This window comes from Terrapene carolina, unplaced genomic scaffold (assembly GCF_002925995.2).
Source record: "Terrapene carolina triunguis isolate 2854851 unplaced genomic scaffold, T_m_triunguis-2.0 Scaffold68, whole genome shotgun sequence".
NCBI lineage: Eukaryota > Metazoa > Chordata > Testudines > Emydidae > Terrapene > Terrapene triunguis.
The window spans coordinates 67510786-67535980 of record NW_020664419.1 but is presented as its reverse complement, the minus strand read 5'-3'; the positions used below and the strand labels follow the sequence as shown (position 1 = coordinate 67535980).

General features: G+C 42.3%; 1 protein-coding gene across 1 annotated transcript in view; it reads left to right on the top strand.

Moving 5' to 3' along the window:
- The window catches only part of PPFIA2 (PTPRF interacting protein alpha 2), a 624013-nt gene that overhangs the window by 340085 nt on the left and 258733 nt on the right, over nt 1-25195 (top strand). The window contains exon 6 of the mRNA XM_026648822.1: nt 11414-11515. Within this exon, the coding sequence (XP_026504607.1) occupies nt 11414-11515 (102 nt within the window). The remainder of the gene's footprint in view (nt 1-11413; nt 11516-25195) is intronic.

Here is a 25195-nt window from a genome sequence, read left to right as displayed (position 1 = left end):
GCTTTTTTTTGCTGCTTGGGGCAGCAAAAAAGTTAGAGCCGGCCCTGCTTGGCACCATTCCACAGGTTGATTGTGCATTGTGTGAAGAAGTACTTCCTTATGTTTGTTTTAAACCTGCTGTCTATTAATTTCTTTGAGTGACCCCTGGTTCTTGTGTTATGTGAAGGAGTAAATCACACTTCCCTATTCATTTTCTCCACACCATTCACGATTTTATAGACCTCTATCATATTCTCTCTTAGTCATCTCTTTTTCGAGCTGAACAGTCCCAGTCTTTTTAATCTCTCCTCATATGGAAGCTGTTCCATGCCCCTAATAATTTTTGTTGCCTTTCTCTGTACCTTTTCCAATCTTTTTAAGCTTGGGTGACCAGAACTGCATACAGTACTCAAGGTGTGGGTGTACCATGGATCTCAATTAATATGTGAAGGTATTAATGCCTGTTTTCTTAAACTGGTGGTGTTTGGGAGAAACCTAAACACATGAGATCAGAAAAAGATTGACATTTTCACTATTTAAGGGATCAGTTGATACCATATCAGTATAAAAATGTAACTAAATACCAAATCTTGAATCAAGAAAAATTTTCATTTGGTGAAGTAGTAACCCACTGACCTGAGCATTGACAAGATTGAAACATTTCATTTCCATGTTGACCCTTTTAAACGTTTGTCTTTTTTTAAACATTTTGAAATGAAAAGTAATTTCAAAGTGAAAAATGCTGATATGGTGACATTTTGTGAATTCATGTAAATTTGGCCAAATTGATCGTTTCGAAAAAAACACCAAAAATTAAAAAAAATTCAAAACATTTTGTTTCAGCATTTTTTTAGAACAAAACATTTTAATTTTTCAGATTGAAATGACTTGTAGTTTCAATTTTTTAAAAAAATCAAATGTTTAAAAATGATCATAATGGAAATTAAATGCTTCAATCTTGTCACAACACATGTTTTCTTTGACTCAAAACAATTTTTTTTCAGCTTTTCAAAGTTGTCATTTAACCAAAAAATCCATTATTTGCCAAGCTCTAGGCTGGTAGTATCCTGGGTGTACTACACGCTTGAAGGGAAGTGCTACAGGTGCTCCCAGCACTAGAATCTATAAACTAAAAGGTAAAATACACCAGGTGCATTTCCTTTAGTGGTTATGCTAAGCAAACAAATCAGTTCCTAGCCCAGCCACTAGAGGCAATCTACAACAGAGATTTAGAGGTAGTAAATTCTTGATGTAACCTCTTCACACTCTCCTGCCGGCCTGCCGATCACTGCCCTGTGACCTTCTCCTGCAGTTATCCCAGCTCTCAAGCTGCCTTCCTTCTTCACAGCCAGCTCCCAGGCAAATACCTCCAGCCTTCTGTTCCTTCTTGCATGCATCTTTTGGCTTTCTGCTGAGCTTGGTCCCCTCTGATCTCAGGTTGCACTTCTGTTTCCTGTACTGGAGGAATTATAGATCTACTCTAGTAGCTGTCTGTTGAACTGGGAGTTAACACAGTGCCCAGTAAATGAGCAAGCAGCTTCAGTTTTCATTTTGCTTTTTATTTTGTAAAACATTTAGGTATTCTGGTCTGTCTTGGGTCCGGTACTATTCAATGTTTATATTCATGATGTAAATGATGGAGTGGAGAGTATGCTTATAAAATTTGCAAATACCATTCAAGCTAGGATGGGTTGCTATCACTTTGGAGGACAGAATTAGAATTCAAAATGATCTTGATTGGAGAATTAGTCTGAAATCAATACGATGAAATTTAATAAAGATAAGTGCAAATTGCTACACTTTAGTAAGAAAAAAATCAAATGTACAAATACGATGTGGAGTATAATGGCTAGGCAGTAGTGCTGCAGAAAAGGATGTGGGATTGTAGTGGATCACAAATCGAATATGAGTCAACAGTATGATGCTGTTGCCAAAAAATGGCAAATGTCATTCTAACATGTTGTAACAGGAATGTCACATGTAGGATGTGGGGGGTAATTAGTCCGTCTGTCTCACCTACTTGGCACTGGTGAGGCCTCAGCTGGAGTACTGTGTCCAGTTTTGTGCACTACACTTTAAGTAAGATGTGGACAAACTGGAGAAAGTCCAGAGAAGAGCAACAAAAGTGATGAGGTTTAGAAAACATGACCTATGAGGAAAGGTTGAAAGAACTGGGTGTATTCTGTCTAGAGAAGACAAAGCTGAGAGGAGACATGATTACAGTCTTCAAATATGTTAAGGGCTGTTATAAAAATGATCATGTTCACTGAGGAAAGGACAAGAAGTAATTGGCTTAGTTTGCAGCCAGGGAGATTTAGGTTGGCTCTTAGGGAAAACTTTCTAACTACAAAGACACTTAAGCACTGGAACAAGTTATCTAGGGAGGCTGTAGAATGTTCATCACTGGAGGTTTTTAAGAACAGGTTAGAGAAACACCTGCTAGGGATGGTCTAGGTATACTTAATCCTGACTTGGTGGGGGAGGGTGTGTGTGAACTTGATGACTGCTTGATGTCCCTTTCAGCCCTACATTTCTATATTTTTTTATGATTCTGAATGGTTCTCAACTACATCTGAATTTAGAACTTTTTTAAAGATCTGCCAGCTCTTCAAAGATATGCACACGTAAATGAAAATCTGACATTTTGATTTGACTATTTTTCAGTCACATTGTGTCTATTATATCTCAAGTGAGCTATTGGGAGCGGGGAAATATTCAACAGAGTAAACAGACTAATCTAACCTCCTGCAGTATGTTTATTCAGACTTCAAAATAATTGCAGTTTCCTATGTTTCATGTCATTAGCAATTTTTCTTTATTAGTCTTTTCATATTATAATATAAAAATAGTGCAAACAGCTGAGTAATTTCCATATAGTTTTAATCTTGTTTAGTTCCTTAATTGGCTTCATAGCCCAACAACTTCTGTATCAACTTTAAGAGTGCAGTTGTGCTTGTCAAATTGTATTAGTTATGCGGCAGATTCTACCTTCAGGGGTCCTAAACTATGACTGACCATGCAACATTTCTGCTACAAACAGTAATTTTAGATGACAGTATTCTTTTGGTTCCTGTACATCTAGGAGGCAAATGCAAGAGCAGAGGTCATTGCCATCACATGCTATTACATAACTGGGTAAAACAAAACATATATTTCTTTGCTTTCAACTTGTGCTTTTCATACTCTGGAGATATTTACACGTACATAACTCGGACGACATTCCAGACTTAATGATACACTTTAAAAGAATTCCAGCATTTACGCATGTTTTTCTGAAGCATGAATTCACAAGCAGCTTGTTGTGAAGTTTTAGCTAAGTTATTAAGTTAACCAAGGTCAAATCCACTGTTACAGTGAGACATTCTCTGTAGAAGTCTTACTATGTAAATTCCGAGAAGAAAATCTTTCTGTCACCTTTCAATTAAGAGAAGTCAAAGCTCTTGACGACTGGGTGCTATCTAGTATTTCAGATAAAAAGGAAACTGAATGTCCTTTAGCTCTTAATGCAAGAAGAGGTAACTGCCTTTTGTAAATATCAGCACCACAAAGATATCAACAACATGGAGGAAATTCAGAGAACAACAAAACTAAAATAATTAAGGGGCTTGTGGGTATTGACTCCTGGAAAAGATCTAGAAAGCTGTATACAGGGATCTTGTCCAAATGAGGACTACTCAGTGCTATGAATATATTCTACAGCTTTTTGATGGCTGTAAATGATGACGTGTAAGCAGGGGTTAAAGTAGTATTAAACACTTATTGTTACGGGGACCCGACTCCAGGCCCCTGGAAGGGGCAGGGCTTGGGGATCAGCCTCCCCCAGCCAGCCCATCCACACTGCCTGGCCCGCGCTGCCCGGGGCTCCTGCGGTGATTTAAAAGGGCCCAGGGCTCCAGCTGCTACCACCAGGGACGGCTCTATGTATTTTGCCGCCCCAAGCACGGCAGTCAGGCGGCTTTCAGCGGCATGCCTGCGGGAGGTCCGCCGGTAACGTGGATTCGGCGGCATGCCTGCGGGAGGTCCGCCAGTCCCGTGCCTTCAGCGTACCCGCCGCCGAAACCGCAGGACCGGCGGACCTCCCGCAGGCATGCCGCCGAAGGCAGCCTGACTGCCGCCCTCACAGCGACCGGCAGGCCACCCCCTGCGGCTTGCCACCCCAGGCACGCGCTTGGTGCGCTGGTGCCTGGAGCCGCCCCTGGCTGCCATGGTAGTAGCAACAGCCGGGAGCCCAGGGCCCTTTTAAATTGCCGACCCTGGGGCAACTGCCCCTTTTGAACCCTCCCCACCCCGTCAGCATACATGCCGGTACTGGTATGCCGTATGGGCCTACATTTACCCGTGTGTGGAAGATAATTATGGTGATCCCTAGACGTATAACTGAGAGTAATCACTTGAAATTAAACAATGGGAAACTTAGGCTGATGACCAAGAAAATGTCCTTAGGGTAAGTTCTGTAAAACCGTAGGATAGTCCCCCAAATGAAGTACTGGAAACTCTGTTGCATAATTATTCAAAATTGGACAGCCAGAGCACTAGACACATAGTGCAGGGACCAATCTTGCATTTGGTATAGTGATGAATAGATTACCTGATAAGTCCATATGTCCATATCTAACTACTGATACATATAGACATTAAATCTAAAGAACAAAAAGTCTATTATCAGACTGTATCTCTGCCTTACTGTAGCTAATCACTATGAATCATCCTAAATCATCAGGTGACACGTGTAATCCTTGACATCAGCTGACACCCTTCCCAGCATCCAAGCATATGCCATCAGCCTAAAGCATTTAAGTTCCAAACAAAAAAGAGTTTACTTCTGGTCATTAATAAAGCTGAGTACAGCCATAGTACAGCTCTCAAGCAGTAACTACAGGATTTTAGATGGTAGTCACTTGACTTATTTGTTTATTAAAGACTATGAATTGGAGGATGGAATATGAAATATGCTAAAATATTACCTTTAACTTCTTTTTCATGAGTTTTTGAAAGCATAACATTTATAGCTAAAATAGAGAAATCTGTCAAAACATTAGGATATAGTTAGAAATCTCTCATGCACTGTGATATGAGTACACAAAATATATAGCAAGGCTATCAGTAGGGTTTGAGATTGAAGGACTGTAACTTTTATCTTCCAGAAGGGTGTATAGAAAGAGCATATATATGTTTTGAGTATCTCATTTAAACTGACTTTTATTTCTTTATATTAATGTTAAATATAATATTGTCCCTTGGTATATGGTTTAAATGACATCCTTTAAATATATGCAGTGTTGTTGTAGCTGTGTTGGACCCAGGATATTAGAGAGACAAGGTGGGTGAGATAATATCTTTTATTAGATCAACTTCTATTGGTGAGAGAGAGAAACTTTTGAGCTTACACAGAGCTTTTCTTCAGGTCTGGGAAACATACTCACTGCTAAATACAAGGTGGAACAGATTGTTTAGCATAAGTAGTTAACACATATTTTGAGGGACCATTCCAGCTTTTGGGGAGGGAAGGGTTAATGGGTTACAGATTGTTGTAATAAGTCATACATGCAGTATGTCTTTTCAGTCCATGCTTTTTAGTGTCTACCAAATTTATGAATTTAAGCTTCCAGGCTTGTCTTTTGAAAGTGTTGTGCAGGTTTCCTTTGAGGATGAGGACTGATAGGTCAGATAAAATTATTTCTTTGTGAAAGGTGTTCACCTATAGGTGATGTGATGTTTTTGTCTTTTATCATTTTTCTGTGTATAACAGAGTTCTAGTCAGATTGCCATTGTCTGATAATATATCAAACCTACAATAAACTGCAGAGACAAAAGTAGGCGCTGTGGCTAAAAATTTAAAAAGCACCATAGTCACTTAAGCGCTTAAATTCCACTTTCAAAAGTGACTTAGGAGCATAAGTCTCATAGTCCATCTATTGATAGAATATATAGTATATTATATACAAATACTATATAAAATATGCCAAAAGAGGTTAAACTTTTGAAATCAGAATAGAAAAAAGACAATGTTCATGAAACATAGTTTATAAAAAACGTGTTCGAATAGTGTTTGAAATTAACTTCTTTGCGTTTCACCTCGTCTGAGTTACAAAGCTGAAGAATTCACATGATGCCTTACAACATGATAATTCAATTAAACACAGAAAGTGTTAAAATAATACTACCTCTGAGGCATATGCCAACTACATCCAAGAACCCTTTTTATCTCTCTTGTACTGCACATAACGTATTAACTGCCTTGAGAAGAATCCTGTACATCTACATATTCAATTTGGTTACTGGGAATTACAATATTGCAATAAAACGAATGCACCAGTTAATGTGTACAGTATGTACATATCTGGCATTGGTAAAATAATTTTCTCAGTAGTATTTGATACTTGTTGTGAATGCTTCTAATTGAAGACAATTATGAAGGCCAGCAAAATGAAACTGATTTTACCTGCATTATTATTTGTCATTGATAGTATAATAGTGGCGAGAGGCTACAAGTGGGTTGGGGTCCCATTGTGCTAAGTTTTTCAAATATACAGTAAATGTCAGTCCCTGTCCAGGGAGTTTACAATCTAAGGGCTTGTCTACAATGGCAGTTTACAGCACTGCAACTTTCTCGTTCAGGAGTGTGAACCTCCACCCACCCCACCCCCACGAGCATAGCAAGTTTCAGCGCCAGTGTAGACAGTGTACCAGCGCTGGGAGCCGCGCTCCCAGCGCTGGGAGCCACACCCCTCGTGGAGGTGGATTTTTTACAGTGCCGTGGCAGCACTTTAGCGTTGCCAGTGTAGACTAGCCCTAAAAGACAAGTTGTAACACATAGATGAAACAAACAAGTGAAGGTGGGATGAGGGAGAATGGGTAAGGAAAATAACAGGAAGTTTAGCAGAGCATGGCTGTGTGCACAATTCAAAGCCAATTAGAGGCAGTAATCACAATAATCACTTTTCTAGGGCAAAACTAGGATTTCCTTGGTTTTTTCATGTCTAGATTTTTTTCAACCGACATTGTTAGGTTTCCTTTTGAAGTTATAACATGGTTTTTGTGGCCTAGCAAAGAGCTTGAGAACTTGACTATGAAATGAAATGAAAGGAACAGAGAATTATTTCATAGAACATCATTAAAACAATTACTTTGATCAAATACGAGTTTATAAACTGAAATTTGTTGAGAATGTCAAAGCTTTTCCTTTCCTTAACCACAGCAGCATAAATCCATGTTCAGGGTTAAAAACTTCAAACAAAGTTAAAGACTACATTTATTTTAAATATTATCTAAAGCTTGGCTAAGAAGCATTTGAAATATGGTCCAAGTGTGCTTTCTGATTTCTGGTAACTAAAATATGCCATAAGTTACTTAAACATGTAATTAAAACGTAATGATCCACCCTTTGAGCGCTAGCTTGACTGATGGCATCTGCTGTATTAAGCCTTGAAGTCATTGTGGTTTGCATTAAAGCCACTCTCAGCAGTGCAGTGGGAGGCATATGAGATATAAAACAGGCAAAGACCCTTCTGAGGCTGTTCACGGCCAATTTTTCACTTTAATTTTATTTGGTTTCAACTTAAAGTTGGAGGCAAATAAGCTAGACCAGATGGATGTGTTTTCTCCCAATCTTCTGCTCCCTCTTTTGAGTAATTAAGTATGACTTCAGTTCAATTGTGGCACCTTCTGGGACATTTCAGGAAATGATGACTGTTGTTAAAATTTCACTTCAAAAAGCATGTTTTAAATTATTTTGTAATTTAAAAAATAAAATGTTCATTTTGATAATAGCAGTGCTGCTCTCCAGATAGTTTTTGTGAGAGAATCACATGTTTCAGATGATGGAGGCATTTGACCCTTAGCCTTGTGCTTTACTGTGTACAAGAGATATGCAGTCTCTTTTCCGTCAACTTCCACTATACCAGATAACACAACTACTTGATGCTGTGTGTAATGCCTTATGTAAAATAAATCATGTGGGTGAAATCCTGGCCCCACTGAAGTCAAAATGGCAAAAATTCCATTGACTTCAGTAGGGCCAGGAGTTTACTCATGGTTTCAAGAATTTAGAATAACAGACTACAGGTCAATCCCAGAGAGTTCAATGGGACTTTTGTCAGAATGCCAACTTGATAATCTTCTTTTAGACTGTTACTCTAGAAAATGGTATTATATGAAAGGCTTCTGTCATGGTGTACCCACATCCTGTCCCTCTTTGGGGGAAGATGAGGGATCAGAGTTGTGATACCACTGTGGTTGCAGTCTACCAGACGGTTCTTAGACTGACAGCAGTATGGCCCGTTGATCAGAGTCATTATGGCTGTCCTTGGGGTTCAGGGCTGTATGGCCTAATGGCCAGAGTCAATATGGCTGCCTTTGGCATTCAGGGCTGTACGGCCCAACGTCCAGTACAGGGGCTAACACCAAAGGGGGGAGTGGCAGCAAGGGTAGGGGAACCTGGGCCCACCCAACTTCACGGGTGCCGGCCCAGAGCCCTTTCAGTGGCGAGTGCGTTTGCCACCAGTCAGTGGGGATAGTACTGCAACATGCTGACCTTACGTGGGTGGGAGATACCACTCACTCTGCCTCCTTGTCCCCTTCCTACCGTGTCTTCTGAACCCGTAGTCCATATATCATTGGGGTTTCCGGGTTCCCTGACGCGGGTAGTTCCCTGGAACTCTTGACTCCCAGGGCCGTCCTTAGGCATATGCAACATATGCGGCTGCTTAGGGCACCCAAACATTTGGGGCACCACCAGGACAGCAGGTAAGAGCGGGTCGGTTCCCGCACACCCAGCGCACGCTGCAGTCTCCTTATGCAGGGGCCGTATTCACAGAGCCAAATGCGCCGGCACGGCGCATTCTGCGTGAGGGAGCGGGTACGGGGCTATCTGCGGGGAACTGTGAGTCTCCACCGCCGTGAGGCAGGCCGGGCAGCTCGGTATCCTTTGCTGCTTCCTCCCCCAGCCCCCTGGGCTGCGAGCCTGGGCTGCCCCAGCGTCTGCTGTGTATAAAGCTCGGTGTGTGTCTGCAATGGGTGGGGGTCTTCTGGGGGTCCGTGGGGGTGGTGACTGTGCCCCAAGTCGGGCATAGGGGCACCAGTTTAATAATACTGCGAGGGCCCCATAAATCCTAAGGACAGCCCTGCTGACTCCCGCCAACGAACTGTAGGTAGCAGTTCTACAGTCTGGTCCCTGGGAATCTCTGGTTCCCGCAGTGAGAGGCTGTAGCAGCTCCTGGCCTGGAGCCTCCAGCAAGTGTGCTTCCTCCTCAGTGGCCAGCCCAGATTGAGCTGAGCTGCTCTCCTTTTATACCAGCACAGCAGTTGGAGCATGCCCAGCACAGTCTGAGGGATAGGACTTCCTTCACCCATAGTGTGGGATTAACTCTTTCTCGCCTAGTGCGGGGTATGCACACCCTGTCACAGCTTCACATATGATATAGTGTAAATTCAGTTTTACCTTCAGTCTTGATTTCAGTGGGAGTCCTTTATGACTAAAGACTGCAAGACTGGCCCCAAAATAATATTCTGCTGACATGCTGATTATTTAATTTGAACCGAAAATGTCAAATAGAAACATTAAAGCTTTTAGTATTACACAGCATACATAACATGTGACAATATGACACTAATACATACATGGCTTTCTCCCAAGCTGTAAGCTACAGGTGCCATAACTAGAGGTGCATGAGTTGCATACTTCCATTTCATAGAGAGGGGCCTGTCATCAAGATGCTTTTGGTAGGGGTCTAGTCATTGAAATTCCCTCCCTTTATTGGTCTAAGTCTGTTTATCTTCAGAGGAGGAATGTTGGGGGTGTTATAAGCTTGTATATGAGGGAGAGTGAACTTGAGTTTAGTGTGGGGGTGCTTGCGTGGTGGTGGCCTGTGGTATACAGGAGGTCAGACTAGGTGATCTAGGGGTCCCTTCTAGCCATAAACTCTAGGACTCTTATCACTTTTTATGTTTTAGTTCATAGGTGCTGGAACTAGGGGTGCTGCAGCACCCCCTGACTTGAAGTGGTTTCCATTATATGCAGGGTTTACAGTTTGGTTCAATGGCTCTCAGGGCCCACACTATAAAAATTGTTCCAGCACCCCTGGTTTAGTTGGTAATTTCAGGTCTGAAGGTAAAAAGATACTGCCAGTTTCACTGATTGGCAAATGTAATTTTAAACATATATCAGTGTTCTGAATAGGTGCGTTTCATTAGCCATGTCCAGGGTTTCTGTCGAAAAAGTGTCTTTGTGGTATTTTTATTGTTTTTTTAAAAATCAGTTAAAACCTAAACAAATCAAAAACAGAATATTACCAACCTCATAGGAAAGTTATGTGCCTTAGGCCCTGATTTTGGAAAGCACTTAAGTGTACACTAAACTTCATTTCTTTTTATGTCCGCTTTTAATCACCTGCTTAACTTAAAGCACCTGCTAAAGACCTATTAATTCAATGGGACTTTAGCCGGTGCTTAAAGTTAAGTACATGCTTAAATGCTGTCCTGAATAGGATGCTTTCTTGAATTGGTACCTTAAAATGCTAATGTGGTAAAACTTTTTGAGATCATTGGATGGACAGTGCTATAGAAACAGCTTATTGTTGATATTAATTATGGTATTGCAATTAATTTGCTTCCCATTCTCTAATCAAAATAATTTGACATGTTCAGAAATAATTTGCTAGACTATAGGCCAGATCCTCAGCTATTTTAACTGGCCAAGCTCTGAAGCTGACTTTGACCCTATAACTTTCTAGAATCCTTTAGTTACACATAGTTATGAATTATGTACCAGTAACCACAAATACATATTATTATAGACGATAATACTTATCTATGCTGTTTTAACTTTATACTGCTGCCTTTCTGGACTTTTAAAAAATCCGTATATACTCGTTCATAAGCCGAATATTTTTGGTAAAAAAGTGATGCATCAAAGAGTGGGGGTTGGCTTATAAATGGGTCTACACCAAAATTTGATGATTTTAAACTCTATGGAATCATTGAATTGAATATCTAATACATTGTCGTTTTGTTTACCTGGAGCGTGTGCAGGCATGGAGTCCCTCAGCTCCCTGTTGCCATGGTTCGCCGTTCCCAGCCAATGGGAGCTGCGGGAAGTGACGCGCGACTGGGAAAGGCAAACCGCGGACACTGGGAGCTGAGGGGCTCTGTGCCTATGAACGTTCCAGATAAACAAAACGTCCAGGCCTGCTAGCCGAGGCAGGAGCCAAAGTTGGCCAACCCCTGAAATATAGGGTCGGCTTATGAAAGGGTCATACAGTTTTTGCTATTTTTACCTAACCATCTTGGGATGTCAGCTTATAAATGAACGGGCTAATGAACGAGCATATACGGTATTTAAATATTAAATCCTAAATGCTACAATGCAGATTAATTTTGGGAATACACTCCAACATGTACATTTAAAATAATCTTTATATTTATTTCTTTTTTGTAGGAATTCGCTGCACTGACAAAAGAGTTAAATGTGTGTAGGGAGCAACTGCTTGAAAAAGAAGAAGAGATTTCAGAACTCAAGGCTGAAAGAAACAACACAAGAGTAAGTATATAGTAGACTTTTTATGAGTGTATGCTTTTAGCACTAACTTTGTATGAAGCAGAAGGAATACAACTGTGTGCCTACACCTGTTAATTTGCATTAATAATAATCATAATCCTGGCATAAGAATATCAAGTTTGTCAGAACTTGTTTATATTGTGTAAAGAGATAAGTTTACTACAATTCTTCTACAAGAAAGTGTGATATACACCGCTACCTCGAAATAACGCCACGCGATATAACACGAATTTGGATATAACGCAGTAAAGCCGTGCTCCGGGGGGGGGGGGGGGGGGGGAGGGGCTGTGCACTCCGGTGGATCAAAGCAAGTTCAATATAACGTGGTTTCACCTATAATGCGGTAAGATTTTTTGGCTCCCGAGGACAGCGTTATATCGAGGTAGAGGTGTATTTTATGTGAGAGAAACAAACCATTATAATTTTGACTATAATGTGCTTAATACACTTGAAGCCGATATTGTGGCCCCATGAAGTTGATAGAAGTTTTGCTGTTGACTTCAGCAAGGCCAGGATTTCACAGTCCTGGAAAACTTGAGGGCCACATTCTCCCTATACTTACTTGAAGGCAGAATTTGACTGGTAGTGTACATTGGTTTGTATTGTAATCAGGTTTGAAAACATGTAAAGAAATCACCCTTTTAGATCTAAAATACTGTAGCTCTAGAATAATGAGTGCCAATTTTAAATGGTAGCATATCTGTAATATGTAGATAGGTGCATATATATTTATATCCATTAAAAACGTGTGCTGATGCATATGATGGATTTGATGCTGTTCAGAAGTTTCTAATGGAAAGAATCACCCAAGAAAAGCTAATGGTCATTAATAGGCATTTGCCAAAGGATTGAGAAATGCCAGCTTAAGGGCATAGCAGGTGCTAAATCCAGCTCTGACATTGACACCACTTTTTCAAACCATGAAACTTGCAGACAATCTGTTCCTCTGCAAGGTGAAGAACAAGAGATTTATTAGGGCAACCAATACCAGTGAATAAAGGTTATAGAATGTGATGACCTTGCTGGAGGGTATATTTGAAATCCTGGCAGCTAAAATTAATAAACTTACCAATGTGTTATGGGAATGGAGAAGGAGTTAGACATGGAAGATGAAGACCTAAGAGATTGGAAAAAAATACACTATATAGTAAATGCAGGTAAACCAATGTACTCATCCAAACCAAGGCTATGGAAAGAAGAATGGAACAACTTGACAATCAAGTCAGAGACACAAGGTAGGTGAGGTAATATCTTTTATTGGACCAATGGAACTTTTCACCCATATTGTCTCTCTAATATCCTGGGACCAACACAACTACAACTACACTGCAAGTCAGAGACAGACATTCAAGAATTTTTGAGATACCTGCAACTGTGCAAACAAACAAACACAAGTCTGACCCTGATGAATCTGCATTAGCATTACAGTAACTTTAAACCTCATAAAGCTAAACATCAAAGTGCACTTTTTAGCACTATTGTGCATGTACTATAAGTGACTTTGTAAAAATGACATTTGTTACATATTTATTTCCTCTCCATAATCTCAGTACCATATTAATTGAATTTTCAGTTTATATTTATTTATTTTTTTATGTCAGCACTGCAAGGTGAACCTGGTATCTGCAAGAACAATCAGAGTTGAGAGTTCTTTGTTGAATAAATAATGTGTGTCACAAACTAGCCTGGTACCGTACTGTACAGTCACCATTCTTTTGCAAGTGGACCCATGTGCTTTCACGGCCACTTGGCCCGGGTAGAATCTAGTCACTGTTTCTTGTTCTAGGAGTTCAGGGCAGGCTCATACCTCTTGTTTGACACCCTTCTTTGGGATGTGGAGTGCCACCACCTCGCTCCCCTGTGTCCTGAAATTAGTGTCTGAGACCTCCTGAGCCACTTCCCCTCTTCCCCCCATCGCGTATACATGCTCCCCTAGAGCTCTACCTAGGCTCTGGGCACTCTGAGCTTCTAGTTTAGTCCCTGCAGGGACAAAGAGGCAGGAAAGCAAAGAACACAGGCTTATCAAAGGAATTTCTTAATGACAGAATCTTTACTCTTAAAGCACTCAAGAGTTACAGATCTTCAAAAATAAAGCCAAAGTCCTGAGAAACACCCGTCCTTGGTCTGATCTCACCCCTTCTGTGACTCTGAGGTTTGTCAGTGTTTCAGGCTAGGCAGAGACCCTCCTGTTCTAACCTTCCTGCAAGACCTCCCTAAATGTGAGGATGGTCAGCCCTCCCACCCAGAGCAGCACTGCGCCCTTAAGTAAACTCTCTGTCTCTTAACCATGTGCTTCACTGGGATGCTACAGCCCCCTCCCGCAGTCATGCTTACCTCACCTGCATGCCTCTGCGTAGAAAAACCATTGTTCCATGTGCATGAGAGACAATCAAAGTTGCTGGCTCCAGATCAGTCTTGGTGGCTTCAATGAAGTGTCAAACACCTTTCCTGGACAGGGCACTGTCTGTAATTCAATACAATAAGCTACCCTCAGGCAAGTTTACAGATGTGTTCAGAATTTACTACAAAATAGAATTCATAATCTGATACAGACATGTTGTTCTCAGAATATGATGCTGCAAAAACAGCCTACTAAGCAAACAAAAGTATTCTAATAAACTACTAATATAGCAAGAACCAAGATATAGTGTGGCATTCAGAGGAGGAAACCTTCAAGCCAAAATAGGTGAAACCAATTGACTCTCCCCTTGTTTTAACCCAACCCCCTCACTACATTTGATACAGCCATGGGCAGGCTTACCTAGCCTCTCCAGATACTTTCCATCTCAGAAGTCTTTATGCCCCCATGACAGATATTGCAACCAATATCTGTGGTATCTTTACGGACCATATTGTATTAAGTGTATGAATGGTGGTATCTTTACAGACCATATTGTATTAAGTGTATGAATGGTGCCCCAGGGATTGTATGCAGTTCCAGGGCGGGGAGATTGCCACAGCTCCTCCAGGCATTGAGAACAGTGGGTGAAGGGGAGTGATTAAGATGAATTACTCAGGTTATAACCACTTCCAGAGAGGTGCCAACCCTTGGAGAGGCTTGCATATATTGGTTCAAACTGGATTTTCCAGAGACCAACAGACAAAGAAAGGGTTTTGGGTATAAAAAGGCTGTATTTAAACTGACTCAGGGTCTTCTTTCTGATCCAGCAAACAGGCAGGATCTTCTGACCAAGGGGGGCAACCCTTGCGGAAGGGTTGGAAAGACTTTGGCCTGCCAGGGCCCCATAAGACTGATGGGTGACTCCTGGTATGTTTAGTATGGTGTTTTATATCTGTATATTGTTTTTATTATGTTTTCTCTGTAGTGCTTTTACCTTAAGAATAAATGTGCTTACTGAAAAAGGGCTGTGTGATAACTTATAACTGCTGGCAATACACTGTTCACAGAGAAAGCAAAGCATGGGCTCTGGCCTTTAGTCATACTGACTTTCTGGGGATATCCCAGTATAGCCAGAGAGCTGTGCAGCCTTAAAATCCTGGACGGGAGGGGGAGAGGTGAGGGTCTCCACCAAGGGAAGTTAACATTTGGAAGCTAGAAACCTTGAGTGAGTGCCCTCAACGCACCATGGAGGAGGAATACAGGTGCAGTTATCCTGAAACTGTGACAATCCCCTCCTCTTTTGAAGAATAGAGCCTCTTAAAATGCCCTGATACTCTGATTTTCAGGAACAAGTTCTAGCCCAAATTCTTCACATGCTGCTGAGAGAAAAGGAAGGAGGAACTCCTGCCCGTACGCTCATTGGCGTTCCAGTCTATGGAAACCTTAAACTTAGGCACAAAGAGAGCAGGGTCTCAGCTCCCTGCCTCAACCAGAGCCCCCTGGGAAAATGTCTATTCCTTCTCACAGTGTTTCTTAAATTCAACCCTGCAGTGGGTTTCTTCCCTGGGATGAGGTACTCACCTTTGGCCTTATCCAAGTGTTTTCTGTTTCTTACATTATCATAAGATACAGTAGAAATTAGGCCTGTCAATCACAGTTAACGCCTGCGATTAACTGAAAGCAAAATTAATGCATACATTTTTAAAATGTGTTAATTGCATACCTCGGGGGGGAGGGAAGGGGGCAGGGAGGCATAGGTTGGGGGGTCTGATGCCTCAGCCTGCAGCTAGGTGGGTGGTGGGGCTGGAGCAGCCCAGTTCTGGAGGCGGCGCAGGGGGTGGGAGGGATGGGGACTGGAAGAGCCCCAGCCAGCAGCTTCCCAGAAGATTGGGGGAGGCTGGAGCCCCATGCCCCAAACCCGAGAGGGGCTAAGCCCTGAGCCCCATGCTGGCCTGAAGTCCTGAAAGGGCTAAAGTCCCATTCCAGTCTGAAGCCTGGAGCCCCGCGCCCCAAGAGGCATTGAAGCCTCATGCCATGCACCTGAGGGGGGCTGAAGCCCCGGGCCGGGCTGAATCCCGGAGCCCCTTACCCTGAGAGGCACTGAAGCTCCAAGCCCTGAGGGGTGCTGAAGCCTGGAGCAGGGCTGAATCTCAGAGCCCCCAGCCCTGACCCTATATTTGAAACTATAGAAACCCCCCAAAATATTTAAATAAACGGTATTTTAATATTGTTTAACAGTGCGATTAAAACTGCAATTAATTGTGATTAATTTTTTTTAATCGCTTGACAGCCCTAGTAGAAATATTTTTCAGTTCAGAACATAGTTGGCAATTCTTTCAACATGTGAGGCAAAATAGAACAGAACTGAACCACCCGTACCTATATTGACTGGCTCTGCACTGATGACAGCAAGACAAATACGTTTTTGTCAGTAAAATCATTTAATGTGACTTTGAAAAAGTAGTAGAAGGATTAGAAATTTCTATAGTAATTTTTGTAGTCACTACTGAGCAGAGGCGCTGACTTTCTAATGTGCTCGACCCCTCCCAGCTGCCCCCATTCCTCCCCACCCCTGCCCTGCTCACGCTCTGCCACCGCCCCTCCTCTTCCCACCCCATTCTGCCTCCTCCCACGAGTGCACTCTGCCCTCGCTCCTTCCTCTCCCCTCAGTGCCTAGTGCATGCCGTGGAACAGCTGGCCCATGGCAGGCGGGAAGCACTGGGAGGGAAGGGGAGGCACTGATCAGTGGGGCCGTCGGCGGGCTGGAGGTACTGCGAGGGGAGGTGGAGAGCTGGCTGCTGGTGGGTGCTCAGCAACCACCATTTTTTCCCCCTGGGTGTTCTAGCCCCGGAGCACCCAAGGAGTAGGTGCCTATCCTACTATCTAATTTCAGTTTTGAAAGAATAACCATCCTTACAGTATATGGAAAGGTATTATAGGATCTCTTCTAGAGCTGGAACACAGAACAATGTGGTACATTAATTGTGATAATCTCAGATATCAGGGAATATCAAAGGAGGCCAAAACTAAAAATGAACATATGTTATGTTAAAATGAGGACATTTTCTTTTCTGACCTGAGCCAGTTGATAATTCTTAGTTAAAGTATCTCTTCTTTTCCCAACAAAGTTGCAGTTTGTAATCAGAATGAATGTAAATGCAGTTGGGGGTGGGGATATAGTAAAGTATCTGCCTAAATTAACAGTTCAGCAAGCGATCTGCTACAGAAGCTCTGTAAACTTTTTCATATTGTTTCTGAAAACTCCTGAAGAATATATTGTAGTAAACTTGATAACATTTTTTATTTACTTAATGGTATTGGGTAGGCTCCTTGTTTAAATTAGAAATTAAAAGTGAAAATTCTGTTTGTCTCCTTCTATATTCTGTAAATATAACTGTTTAGAGGAGAAAAGCAGGACTCAGAAATGTGAGGTAATAGATTTAAGAGAGAAAACATATTTCATGTAAGTTCAGTGCTTGTGGAAGGTGCTTGCTGACAGCCCTGGAGAATGATGGTCCCTGTACACAGGACACTTGCAGAACAAGAAGTGACAGTATAAGCTTTCTGCTGATCTGGCGGACCAGCCAGAGCAAGAAGATAGCTCAGTCTCTTTGCCTGTTTAATCTTTTGAGGCTGTCAACAAAGGTACCAATTACTGTGAAATGTGGTGGCTTTTTTGTGATTTAGATAGTTGTCGAGTCGACTGGGAAGCACATGACGTAGCACATCAAGCACATGTCATAGAAGCCACTAAACATCCATGGTAACACACTTCTGTCACTAGTGATCTAGCGGGATATTAGCTAGCAATCTAGAGGTGAAAGGCTATATATTCCTTTACAAATCCTCCCACCTATCTAGTTCCCCAGAACTCATAGATATTTAAGAGAAAAAATTTGAAATATCTCTGAAATATCGTTTTAGAAAATAGAAAATGCGTGCCCTTAAAAACATAAGGTACAAATTCTCTGCTGGTGTAAACTGGTGCTGCCAGTTGATTCAGTGAAGCTGCACCACTTTACAGAACATTTGTTCTTTAACAGTGCTCACTTTCTTGGGATATTTTGTCCCCTTGGTGAAATCAACAATTTTATGGGCTGCATCCTATTTGCTTTCCACTTACCAATCGTCCCATTGTCTTAAGCAGGACCAATGGTACTACAGGTAAGATGTGTGGATGTGACCCATAGAATCACGTGGAACTGTTTTCAAACAAGTGAGAGGAATAACTTCTCCATGTAAGAGCTCTAGAGTGGACTGGATGGAGAGAAAAAATCTACTTAGATTTCAGTGTATTCGCATGCTTGAGAATATTGTTGTACTGTGCCTAATCTATGCTTTATCAATGCCTGCATTATGTTTAAGCACTGTATAATACTCTGGTCTTAATTTTTTATGGAATTGCTATTCAGAATTTACAAATAATTAAAATATTAAAAATGGGTTATAAACTATGAAAAATGTGCTTTCCTATTGAAACATGTATTTCTCTTTGTCATATGTAAAAAGTACAAAATGAATATTATCTGAGTATATTTATAAAACATATATTTCATTATTTTACAATGAATAAGTTATCTCTACATTAAGCTACACAAATAGAATTGAAAGCTACTCTGAAATTCTAGTAATTAGCATGTTATAAATCGTGAAGCAGCTTATTTTGGGATAATTCTTGGTTTTGTTTTTATACAATGTGGATGAACAAAGCATTCCTTCCATCTCTCCAGAGGAAGGAGAAGGAAATTATGCATTGGTACAATTCATGGAGGCTTTAATTACTAATTAGTTAGAACAGGAGAAAAAAACTAAACAACAAAACAGGAACATTTGCTCTTTCATAACTGTGTAACCCAGCATCATATATGTTGTATCTTCCATACATTTATTGCATCATTTTAAAAGTACACTGAAAGCCAGATGCTCACTTAGTGTAAGTTTGAATAACTATATTTGATTTCAGTGGAAATAAACCATTCTACACACATTCTACACCAATTGAGGATCTGGCCCTAAGTATCTAGATGCAAAATTAGTGGTATAAAAACAAGCATCCTACAACAAAAGATTGAATAAAATGATTAGGTTTTTTTTAAAACTTTAACTGACAGTGTAGTACATTTGGATTTAATCAGTCTCTTGCATTGTGTTCGTGCAGGAATGCTAGAAAGTAAACCTGATTAGAAACTTACCCATTACTCCTTATGGTGCACTGACTCTCTGTGCAATACTAGATCTAATTTTAAGATCCTGATCTTCAAGATCCTCAGTAGACAGGACCCAGGCTGTGTCAGGGGCCATCTCTCTTTATGACCATGAACTACTTGACACCACCAGTCATCAGGAGCTGATGGAGTCAACAGCACTGAAATGGGAGGCTCTTAGGAACAGGAGATTGGACCAAATTGATGTTTGGCCTGGGTCTGGTAATCTCCCTTCCTCTAGATACTAGTAAAATCATGGATCTCACTATGTGCAGTGTAAGTTGTAAAACAACAGCTTTCATTTAATCAGTATCCCAGATACCTTAAATTTTCTTCCATAAAGATAGAAGGACAAGAAGGAGGGAAAGTAAACAGGAAGAAGCAAATAAAATAGTATGGAACTCTAGAAATGTAGGGCTGGAAGGGCCCTCAAGAGGTTATCTAGTCCAGCTCTCTGCACTGAGGCAGGACCAAGTATACCTAGACATCCCTGACAGGTGTTTGTCTAACCTCTTCTTAGAAACCTCTAGTGACAGGGATTCAACAGCCTCCCTTAGAAGCCTATTCCAGTGTTTAACTATCCTATAGTTAGAAAGTTTTTCCTAATATCTAACCTACATCTCCCTTGCTGCAAATTAAGCTGATTACTTCTTGTCCTATCTTCAGTGGCGTTGGAGAACAATTGATCACCATCCTCTTTATAACAGCACTTAACATATTTGAAGGTCCCCTCACACTCCCAGTCTTCTTTTTCTCAAGACTAAAAATGGCCAAGTTTTTTTTAAACGTTTCCTCATAGGTCAGATTTTCTAAACCTTTTATCATTTTTGTTGGTTTCTGCTGAACTCTTTACAATTTGTACAACTCTTTCTTAAACTGTGGCACCCAGAAATGGACACAGTACTCCAGCTGAGGCCTCGCCAATTCCAAGTACATTGGAACAATTACCTCCCAGGTCTTACATACAACACTACTGTTAATACACCCCAGAATGATATTAGGTTTTTAGCAACCACATCACATTGTCAACTCATTCAGTTTCTGATAGACTATAACTCCCAGGTCCTTTTCAGCAGTACTATTGCCTAGCCAATTATTCTCCAATTTGTATTTGTGCACTTGACTTTTCCTTCCTAAATGCAGAACTTTACACTTGTCTTTATTGAATTTTGTCTGGTTGATTTCAGACCAATTCTCTCATTTGTCAACAGGGCGAGCCTTAGGGAAAATGGCACCTTGGGCGAACTTGCATTTTGGTGCATATGGCCACCATGGGCTCCCCAGGTTCCCCTCCCTCCTTTTGCCCCAAAGGCCTCCCCCCCCCACACCTCTAATCCCTGGACCCTCTTCACTCCTAACCCCTGCATTCTCCTCCTGCATCCAAGTGGGGAAACTGACCTGGATGCACAAAGCAGCTGGCATTACTGCTCACTCCCCCCCAGACTGCTGCTCCTCTGCCTCACACACCCCTAGGGGGCTGTGATGGAGGGAGCGAGGAGTAACATCAGAGCTCCCTGCATCCAGGTCACTTTCCCTGCCTGGGCTGCGTAAGGAGAGGGCACGAGAGCAGCAGCTCCTGATGCCTCACAGCACAGCACAGGTGGGGAAAGTGACTTGGATGCAGGGAGCCATGGTGTGTGTGTTGGGGGGAACTGTGTGAGGGAGAGTGTGTGTAGGGTGACCAGATGTCCCGATTTTATAGGGACAGTCCTGATTTTTGGGTCTTTTTCTTATATAGGCTTCTATATGAAAAACTTTAATTCATCAATGTCATTATTCATACTTGCTAGTCTTGCTAGCCCTTCCACCCAGGCAGAGAGGCACAGAGACTAGGATCAGGACCAGCTGTGCCCCCAAAAGACCAGGCCAACCCTCTAAATCGAACCCGACCTGCATCCCTCCCCAGACAGAACTGAACCCGACCTGCATCCCTCCCCAGACAGAATTGGACCCGACCCACATGCCTCCCCAACCTGAACCCCCCAAACTGGACCAGACCCACATCCCTCCCCAGACCAGGGGTGCTGGTTGGAGGATGGGACAGAAAGACCTGGGGGAGGTCCAGTCTCCCCCAAAGGTGCTGGTGGGGGGGATGGGGCATGGGGCATGAGTCTCCCCCAGGGGTGCTGGTGGGGGGATGGGGCAGGGTGCACTGGGTCTCCCGCAGGGGCGCTGGGAGGGGGGATAGGGCGATGGGACTCCAGTTGCTCCACAGGACCCAGGGCCAATGGGGCTTACCTGGAGCAAGGAGCATCCACTGGTCAGGGTGTCGGTCCACTAGCTGCTGGTGCCGCCTCCTGCCCAGCATGGTCTGGGACCCCATGCTCCCCGGCCTCCTCATTTGAATAATGGTGGGGCTTGGGGGGGGAGGGGCAGGGAGATCTGCATGTGCAGCAGTATCCCACCAGTGCTGTCCCAGGCCCAGCAGAGGCCCGAGAGCCCAGGGAGGAGACAGGGGTTGCGCCATGGGGAAACCCAGGTGTCCATGGTGCATGGCAGCCAGAAACCCCTGGGTCTGCCGCCGAGCCTCCCCCTATTCCTTCTCCCCTCCCCCCGCCGCTAGCTCCCCCAAGTGGTACAAGCCTCTGGTGGGGGAGGTGGGGCTGGAGCGGAACCGCAGCGGCTGAGGGCTCCTCTCCGCACCCATCACTTGCAGGAGCCCTCATGCAGCCGGCTGGCCAAGAGGAGCAAGTGGGAGGGGAGCAGGGAGAAGGCAGCCCTGGGTCTGGCTGAGAGGAGCAGGGGGTGAGGGACTGGGCCAGGTGGAGAGGAACCAGCGCTGTGTCCACTTGGCTGCAGCGTGCAGGTGGAGTGCTGGGCTGGGTCAGCGCACGGCATCTTTTTTGGCAGGTTGCCCTGGCTGCCCACCCCAAAGGTCGGCCCTGTTTGTCAAGGTCATTTTGAATTCTAATCCTGCCTTCCAAAGTGCTTGCAACCCTCCCACCATGATGTCATCTGCAAATTTTATAAGCATACTCTCCTCTTCATTATCCAAGTCATTAATAAATATTGAATAGTACCGGACCCAGGACTGACCCCTGAGAAACCCACTAGATACGTCATCCCAGTTTGACAGCAAACCATTGATAACTATTCTTTGGGTATGGTCTTTCAACCACTTGTGCACCCACCTTATAGTAATTTCATCTAGACTGCATTTCCATGGTTTGCATATGAGAATGTCATGTTGGACTGTGTCAAAAGGCTTATTAAAATCAAGATATATCACGTCTACAGCTTCCCCCCAGCCCCATCCAGGAGGCCAATAACCCTGTCAAAGAAGGAAATTAGATTGGTTTGGCATGATTTGTTTTTGATAAATCCATGTTGGCTATTCCTTATAACCCTGTTATCCTCTAGGTGCTTACAGTTTGATTGTGCAATAATTTGTTCCAGTATCTTTCCAGGTATCCAATTTAGGCTGATTAGTCTATAAACCCCTTAGTCTTCTTTGTTTCCTTTTTTAAAGGTAGGTGTTATGTTTGCCCTCCTCCAGTTCTCTGGGTTCTAACGTGTCCTTCATGAGTTTTCAAAGGTAATCACTAATGGTTTAAAGATTGTTTCAGCTAGTTTGTTAAATACCCTAGGATGCATTTAATCAGACCCTGCTGACTTGAATACATATAACTTATCTAAATATTTCTTAAACTGATCTTCTCTGTTTTGGCTTGCATTCCTTTCCCCTTGTTGTTAATGTTAATTGTGTTAAGTATCTGGTCACAGTTACCTGACTGAAGCAAAATAGGCATTGAACACCTCAGCCTTCTTGATGTTGTCTGTTAGTTGCTCTCCTTTCTCGCTAAGTAGAGGACCTACATTTCCCTTCATCTGTCTCTTGCTCCCAATGTATTTATTGCCTTTTATATCTCGCACTAAGTGTAACTAATTTTATGCCTTAGCCTTTTGGATTTTGTCCCTACATGCTTGTGCTCATCTTATTTTGTTCTCATCTTAGCAATTTGTCCATGTTTCTACCTTTTTGTATGATTCTTTTTTGATTTTTCAGGTCATTAAAGAACTCTTGATGGAGCCATCTTGGCCTCTTACTATTTTTCCTATCTTTCCTTCACATCAGGATAGTTTGCTATTGCCCCTTAATATTAGGTCTTTGAGAAATGGCCAATTCTCCTGAATTCCATTTCCCCTTAGATTTTCTTCCCATGGGACCTTACTTACCAGTTCTCTGAGTTTGTTAAAGTCTACTTTGTTGAAGCCCATTGTCCTTATTCTGCTGATCTCACTCCTTTCCTATCACTTTCATCCAAACTGCCTTCAATCTTCAGATTCACAACCAATTCCTCTCTGTGTATCAGAAGCAAGTCTACAATGTCCATTTCCTTGGTTACTTCATCCACCTTCTGAAACAAAAAGTTGTCCCCAATACATTCCAAGAACTTACTGGATATTTTTTTGCTTTGCCATATTGTTTTTCCAACAGATGTCTGGGTAGTTATAGTCTTCCATTATTACCAAGTCTTGTGTTTTGGATATTTCAGTTCTAAAAATGCCTCATCATCTTGATTTGGTGGTCTATGTACACCATTAACATGACATTATCCCTCTTTTCTCCCCCATATCTTCACCCAGAAACTCTCAACTATTCTGCCTCTCTACCTCGGAACAAATGTATATATTCTTGATGTAGAATGCAACAGTTGCTTCCTTTTCCCCTTGCCTGCCTTTCCTGAACAAGCTACCCCTCTATACCACTATTCCAGTCATAAGATTTGTCCCATGAAGTGTCTGTGATGCCAATTAAGTAATAATTTAGCCTATGTACTAATATTTCCAGTTCTTCCTGTTTATTGCCCATGCTCCTTGCACATAGGTATAGACAGCTAATATGTTGAGCAGATTCCTCCACTGTCATCCCTCTTGTTGCTCTATGACCCTGTTGTAATTTTCCATGTCCTCCTCCCAAAATCTAGCCCTCTATTTAGGTCACCTTTTTTATGCCCACCGGTGGGTTTTTGTCACAAGCCACAAAGTGTGTATATAAGGGAGGAATGGAGAATGCAGTCTTTCAGGCCATGTATTTAATTATGTAATCTTCATTAACCCTCAAACACAAATGATGGATGCATTATAAACTTGTACATGTAGCACCAGGTTAAGAAGGCAAGGGCCTCCGTGGGAAGGAGAAGAGGAGGGGGCTTTGGTGGCTCATCTTGTGTCTACCTGCCACTACTATGGCAGGTGGAGATGGTCTTTTGTCCCATATAATGAGATTGGAAGCACCTCTGTGACTGCTTGACATTGATTTTGTAGTGAGCTCAGCAGCCTCATTGCATGTGTAGCTCATGTGGCTACACATGCTGCCCTCTTGCTGTTTTATGCCTCTTGTTTGCAAATCACACTAATGTGCTCAGTATAATGGGATGTGTGAGAGAGTGACATCATACTGCATAACACAGTACTATATTAAATTGAAACACAAGAGGAAAGAGACAGCAAATGGAGCAGTCCCAGACCTCAGAATCCCTTAATAACCACCCTTTGGCGGTGGTTCTTTCCCCCCCCGTTCTACTACCAAAAATAAGAGTCTGTGTTACATATCACAGACTGACAATAGATATTTAGGGGTCTGATGCCAAAATTATATTAATAAAATTAGGCCAGATGCTCTAGAGGTGATCCCAGCAATTACAGGCTGGTAAGCCTAATTTCAGTACCGGGAAAACTGGTTGAAACTATAGTAAAGGAAAGAATTATCAAATATATAGATGAACATGATTTGTGGAGGAAGAGTCAACATGGTTTTTGTAAAGGGAAATCATGCTTCCCCAATCTACTAGACTTCTTTGAGGGGGTCAACAAACATGTGGACAAGGGGGATCCAGTGGATTTTAGTGTACTTAGATTTTTCAGAAAGCCTTTGACAAGGTCCGTCACCAAAGGTTCTTAAGCAGAGTAAACTGTCATGGGATAAAGGAAGGTCCTCTCATGGATCAGAAACTGGTTAAAAGATAGGAAACAAAGAGTAGGAATAAATGGTGAGTTTTCAGAATAGGGAGAGAGAAACACTGGTGTCCTCCAAGGTCTGTACTGGGATGGGACCAGTACAGTTCAGAATGTTCATAAATTATCTGGAAACAGGGTAAACAGTGAGGTGGCAAA